Raw genomic sequence first — 6,961 nt, forward strand, 5'->3', positions numbered from 1 at the left:
CCCCCACACAAGGTTAGACAAGCCACTTACCTCGAACCGGCTCAATATCAATAGAAACCACGCCTTTGCCACGAGTATCCGACTCCAAATGGCCCAAATCTATTCAATCCAATTACATATCATAAATAATATTGCAAACAACTGATTCCACTATTAAAGTTAAAGCTAGGGCGCGAAAATAGATAAAATGACCAAAACGCCCCTCAAGCCAACGTCTCGGAATCGAATAATATTCACATCTTTAGAACCCTCGTACTCTCACGAGTCTAACCATATAAAAATCTCCTAAATCGGAGGTCAAATGCCCACTCAAAACTCAATAGTCTAGCCAATAAAGTTTTACCCCAATTATCCAATTTTTGGTCCAAAATTCGAATTCCAATGGTGTACTTAGCTATATAATGATGAAATATAATGAAAAGGGATCAAGGAAACGTTACCCAATGATTTTCTCTTCGAAACCCACTCAAAATCGCCTTCTCCCGAGCTCTCAATCGATTTTCAAACTTATGAAATTAAACCCTCGAAATTGATATTTCTGAACAGTCATTTCCGCTTCTGCGGTCCCGCTTAAGCGGAAAGCCAACCGCTTCTGCGGTTTTCATTAAAAGGGGCAGGACCGCATCTGCGGTAGCTGGGCCGCTTCTGCGGCTTCGCTTCTGCGGAAGTGGCACCGCTTCTGCGGCTCCTGAGGAAGGGGGCACAAGCCGCTTCTGCGACGTCCAAGGCCGCTTCTGCGGTTCCGAAGCCGCAGAAGCGAAAATACCAGAAAGAAAAATACCAGCTGCAGCAATTACTTAGAAATTTCTCCGTTAACCACCCAGAATCATCCCGAGGCCCCCGGGACCTCAACCAAAAGCACCAATACCACCTAATACCTTATTCAAACCCTTACCAATCCTTTAAACACCTAAAACAACACAGGAAACTCGATTAAATCAAAGATTCAAGCCTAAGAACTACAAGTTTCTTCCAAATACGCTTTCGTTCAAAAACCTAACCAAAACACGTCCGAATGACCTGAAAATTTGCACACACATCCCAAATGACATGACGGAGCTACTGCAACTTCCAGAATTCCAATCCGACCCTTGGATCAAAAACTCACTATCGAACCGGAAACTTCAAAAATTTAAACTTCGGCATTTCAAGCCTAAATGAGCTACGAGCTCCCAAAATACATTCCGAACACGCTTCCAACCCCGAAATCACCTAACGGAGCTAACGGAACCATCGGATTTCCATTCCGAGGTCGTCTTCATACTGTTCCGAGTACGGACCACTTTTCAACACTTAAGCTCTCATTTAGGGACTAAGTGTCCCAAAACTTTCCAAAACTCAACACCGAACGTCCCGGCAAACCAAAATAGCATAAATGAACTTAGGGGAAGCAGTTAATGGGGGATCGGGGCGTAATTTCCAAAAACGACCGGCCGGGTCGTTACAATATGACCCTTGATAGGAGGGTGTGGAGATCGAAAACTAGGGTAGAAAGGTTAATAGGTAGTCGAACATATTTATTTTCCATACCAGTAGTATCAATATTATTCTTGTATCCTTTTATTCTTAGTTTTCTATTACTACATGATGCCTCTTTCGCTCCGGCTTTCTTCTTATCTTGTATTTTCTGATTCATAAATTTCTATTACTACATGTTGCCTCTTTCGCTCCGGTTATCTTATTATGTTGCTGTTGTTACTGCTTGTTGCTACTACTTCTTTTTCGTATTTCCTTGAGCCGAGGATCTATAAGAAACAACCTCTCTACCTTCACAAAGTAGGGATAAGGTCTGCGTACACAATACCCTTACTCTAGGTCTTTTGTTGTTGTTGTTGTTGTTGGCTATTATCTCTACAAAATAAAGGATACATCTGGCTTTTTTTTCTGGCCTACTAGGTACAATTGCTAGCCGGAGCTACCACAGTTATCAGTTCTCAATTCATCATTGTCCATTAGCAATGAATGATTTTTTTTATCTCTTTCTGTTACATATCATCAACTGCAGTCAACTATGCTGAAATATTCTCCATCCTGAAACTTTGTTGGCCTATTCAAACTTTCTCAAAAGTTTTATTTGGTTAGCAGTTACTTTATGGCCCCCTTCTGCAACTCCATACTTATATCCACTACCTCTGTATGGGGAGGCTTCAAACCACAGGTATTTCATCCTATATGTAATTCAGACGTATTTTCCAGCTCTTTTCATTTATGGTTAGACAGAAATTGGATAGTTCAGGCACTATGTTGTCCTCATTTATTCTTTGTTTCCTTGCAGCTCTGTTACTCTAGAAGAACCGAACCTTTCAGTCTACCCAAGGGCAGCATGCCTAAATGGCTTTTCACAAAAGGTTGTTCTTCATGCTGGTGATGCCCTGTTCATTCCCGAAGGATGGTAAGATATTACCCTGTTTTATTTCTTGCTAAAATATGCACAATATGTTTGTTTTCCTCCTTTTCCCCTTCTTTCTGAACATTGTAAACCCTCAATTCTCTGGATGTGGATTATCTCTTAAAAAAAGTGTTTCATGCTATATGGTCTTTACTGGTCTAGAGAAGAAAATATTCCACTACGCAAAGTCCGCCGACATAAGTTGTGAGAGAAAATTGGAACTTTTGGATTGCTAGTACAGAAAATGTACAATTTTGACACAATTGACACGATAGTAACTTTTGTTATGTATGCTTCAATTCTAAATTACTCGTTCTCGATAATCTTCTGTTTGCATCAGCTGCACGTGTTGTGTACTGCTTCCACAAATTTCTGTATGTCTGTATGTTCTAAGGTTCCAATTCGTTTATTTCGTACCCATTTATTCTGTCAAAAAGAATTGAGAATATCGATTGTGCTATGTGATTGAAATTAGTACTGGAGTAGTAATTCTATTGGAGCGCCCTTTTACAGAAGCATAAGTTGCACAGTCTTCCTTGCTTATCAGCATGTTCTGTATATTAAATCCAAGAGTTATATCTGGATTTCTTGTTGAATGATGGTGGATGCCGTTGATTTTAATCTTAGAATGAATTTATTTTTCACAGAAGATGTATATTGGGTTTTGTTTACTCTATTTGTTGGAGATGGAAGCAATATGTACTGTAGGAAACCCTCCGACTTAACCATATGTCTTTCGATGTAGGTCACTAGATCTATCAATTCATTGAATGATGTGTATCCAGAGTGGCTCTGCAGTTATTTATATTTTTCTCCTCTTTCCTTTTTAATTATTAGATGTACCTAATCATTAGTGTTGATATTCTAGGTTTCATCAAGTGGATAGTGAAGCAGTAACCATCGCTGTTAACTTCTGGTGGCGGTCCATGACAATATCTGGCATGTTGGAGCATATGGATGCATATTATCTGCGTAGAATACTAAAAAGGTAGTTTTGTCTATCTCGTCTTTTAGATTGATCAGATTTATTGTTGGCTCTTCTGTGGTGTTCATGAAGAAACATTAGACTAATAATTTTGCTCATTGGTGCTCTTCCACCTCTCCACTGGCAATGCAAGATTGACTGATAAGGAAATGGTTAGTTATCCTATATCTCCATTCATCATTTTTTAATTACGTGAAATATCTCATTTAAAAGTTTAAGCTGTTAGTGAAAGAACACTTATTTATATTTGTCTTCGTCATGTCATTTCATGTGCGACATGGATTATTTTGCTTTGGCCTAAGCACATGGAAATTCATTGATAATGGATGACGATAAAACTCATTCATTGATAAAATTCGTTGCTGGGACCTTTACCTGTATTTATACCATATTAAATTGTGGGAAGTACATTATCTAAAAGTTTGAACTGTTAAACAGGAAATATTTTTATTTCCTTATAATTATAATAGCTCAACTATTGACTTTCACTTGACTAGGCCCTCTGGTAGAATGTGCCTACAGAAACACCTCGCTGTTTCAAAAGTAGACTATTTTTGGCCTTCACCTCTAACTCATCAAACAGAGTCCTTGTTGGTTCATCCTCCATGTAAACTGATATGTTTCATGCAACATTGCTTTGACTCGATCCTGCACCCTAGAGATTCATCTCATGTTGTACAATCTGTCTCACTTGCATTTGTTAATTGGGTCATGATGTGTCTCAGCTGGCTTCTGTGGGATGTATTTCTTTTTAATCCCTTACTTATCCACCACATTTTCTCCCTTGCACATCATTCTTTTCTTAATTAAGTTGGGTACGGTTGCCACAAATTTACCTTTCATTAAAAAAATTAGGTAAGGTTGCGACCTCTTTACATTTGCCTTCCTTCCTTGTATTTGATCTCTCCTTTGCATTTTCTTGTTTCTTTTTGACAGCAATCAGCTTCTTTTCCTCTGCTTCTTCATTATTCTTTTGCTTGGTTTTATAAGTTCTCAATATGGCCTCGAAGATAACATGCTATTTTTTAACTGTCCCCTTTGCCTTTGTTGGGTTTTGACTCGTGAAATTCCTCCTTTGGCTTTCCCCACGAGAACTTGCCGATGAGGGTAAGCTTACAATCTTTTGCAATCTTGACGAAGTAGTACTGATCTGAAAAGGAATCTGGCAGGTTTACCCATATGTGTTCCCTTTTTATTTCAATTGGGCTGAGATTTGAGCTTCATGGCAGATTTGCCTTGACCATTGCAGAAAAGGGTTACGGGGCTTCACCGTAGTCTGAACAGGTCTGGTAGCACTGTGTTCTTGTTTTGTTGTTAGGTGACAGTCGATTTTTTTTTCGGGGGGGGGGGGGGGTGTTTGCTTTGTGCTACTGAATTTTTTTGACTGAAGCTGGGTCTGTTGATTTCGAGATGCTTTTAGCTGGTAGAATGGGTTGGATTGGTCGGAAATGGCTTGGTGGCGCTGGAGGGTTCATTGAAGGCTATTTGGCCCGGGTTTGCTAGGGTGGTCTGGCATGGGTGCGTGTCATCCATGTGTTAACTACGTGTCAGCGTACATGGAGGAGAGTTAATCTCTATAAGGATTTGGTTTGGTGAGTTGGATGCGAAAGGCAAAAATGGTCCACTTCTAGAACGGTGATGGTGTTTTTGTTGACAACTTCAAATGGAGGGCATAGTTGAGCGACAATCTAATAGTGGATGGGTAAATTTGGACCTTTTCCCTCTATAATAATCATTTTAAAAGCCAGTTTCAAGAAGCTTTTGTGCTTCATTTGTGGGATGGAGATTAGTGATTCTGTCCTTTCAGGATCAGATGAATCATATATGTTTAGGATTGACATCCGTTCATGTTCAGCTATTGGGTTGTCATGAAAAAGATAGAGTACATAGATTATTAGATTAAACAGGTTGAAATTGAGAAGTACTCAATAATTTAAAACCTTTCATTGGCTTTGATTCCAATGACCAGATGTTGGTCAGACAAAGGAATAAATAAAACCAGAACTCTGGTTGGTATTTTGGTGAATAAGACTTCAAAGAATTGGTCAAACATTAAAGATCCATCTGGTTATATATGAAATGCGTAATGCATGGAGTATAGGATAAACAACAAAAGAAAGCTTTGATGAATTGATGGAAGACAGTAGAGGGGTGACTTGGGAGATCATGACAGACAATAGTGTGTAAAAATGTATATAGAGTATTGACGTTGTAAGAAAATTGTCATTGATTAGCCCACGGCGACGAAAAAACCTTATAAAAAATAAAAAATAAAAAATAAAAAAGGAAAAGAAAATTGACGTTGGGGTCTAATCTCAATCCAAAAAGTTATCTCATGAGGCAAGGTCAAGATCATATAAAGTGAGTATAAGCGATACAACAACGTGGGACTGTAATACCCTATCGCACTTCCAGGGTTGGACATCTAGAGTGTGTGTAACATAACATGGGAACTCAACATTGGCTAACCAAACATGAGGGATGACTGTGGCTCTGATACCATGTTAGCTAGCTCATGAGATAGAAAGTGTCCAAAATCGTATATAGAGATTAAAACCAATATCTTCAATTGCTGTGGGACTCTAATAGACACCAAGAAATTTTCAAGTGAGGAAGAATTGTTTGGTAACATTTGAATGCAGTTGGTGATGATGGAGGCGGTAAGACTATGATTTAGAATGATTAAGGAAAGTAGTTCTTTCAACTTGTTTTGACTTGTCATAAAGCACTATTGTTTTTTCCTGAGAAAAAGCTGTTTTTCTTAGCAAACTTGAGGTTGTACTTTTAATTGGACTGAATTGTTAAACATCAATGCAGAGATCGATTTACCATGTTGTTGGATAATAAGTATATACATGATTTTTTCATTTCTCCCTCTTTTGTGACCAGGGCAGAATAAGATGCTGCATTTTCCTTCAAGTAGTATGGATAAAACTATGACTTGTACGACTTCCCAGCCTAAAGATGCATACAGAGGTAAATTATTCTCTCTATTTGTTAGTTTTGAATATTAACTTTTGCACATTTTTCACTTCTGGGGCCTTCTTAATACCTATATAGGAGAAAACTGACATGTATATAGGCCAGTCCTGTGCTCTGAGTACTGTAATTCTATTCACTAGATCATGGAGAACAGAGAACCAGCAGGAATTGTGGCAATGGAACTTCAAATGATGAGCTTAGGTCGAAAGTGATGCTGCAAGATTTGGAGCCATGTGCATCACAGTCTCTAAATGAACTTATTTCTTTGGTCCATGACCGTCTCAATCCTAGCAAGCCGACAGGATTGGAGTATACAGATAATTCATCTGCTAAGGAGAATGATGAGATGAATAAAAGGAAAGAGGACTTATGTAGCATCAACGATGATCCAGTTGCTAATCTTATTTTGACTCTTCATCCACTTACAATCCGGAGTGTCTTTCTTGCAATGGCGGTGAGTTCATTCTTAACGATTTTGATGAAACTTGGTTATCTTGGGCCCATATTATTACACTATAGTCCAACTGGATAAGACAAAAAGGTTGAGAAACTGTTCTGTTTCTTTGGGGGTGAAAAGTGGTGGTTTATGTGTGTGTGTGGGGTGG

The 6,961-nt window shown here is 38.7% G+C and overlaps 1 protein-coding gene across 5 annotated transcripts in view; it reads left to right on the forward strand.

The window, feature by feature from the left end:
• LOC109242842 overlaps positions 1-6,961 on the forward strand; it is a 27,194-nt gene that overhangs the window by 17,344 nt on the left and 2,889 nt on the right. For all 5 annotated transcript variants that reach the window (XM_019409708.1, XM_019409705.1, XM_019409706.1 and 2 more), the window contains 6 exons: positions 2,086-2,158; positions 2,276-2,392; positions 3,258-3,377; positions 3,508-3,526; positions 6,269-6,350; positions 6,497-6,810. In XM_019409708.1, the coding sequence (XP_019265253.1) occupies positions 2,086-2,158; positions 2,276-2,392; positions 3,258-3,377; positions 3,508-3,526; positions 6,269-6,350; positions 6,497-6,810 (725 nt within the window). The remainder of the gene's footprint in view (positions 1-2,085; positions 2,159-2,275; positions 2,393-3,257; positions 3,378-3,507; positions 3,527-6,268; positions 6,351-6,496; positions 6,811-6,961) is intronic.

Source organism: Nicotiana attenuata, unplaced genomic scaffold (assembly GCF_001879085.1).
Source record: "Nicotiana attenuata strain UT unplaced genomic scaffold, NIATTr2, whole genome shotgun sequence".
In the NCBI taxonomy this organism is placed as follows: domain Eukaryota; kingdom Viridiplantae; phylum Streptophyta; class Magnoliopsida; order Solanales; family Solanaceae; genus Nicotiana; species Nicotiana attenuata.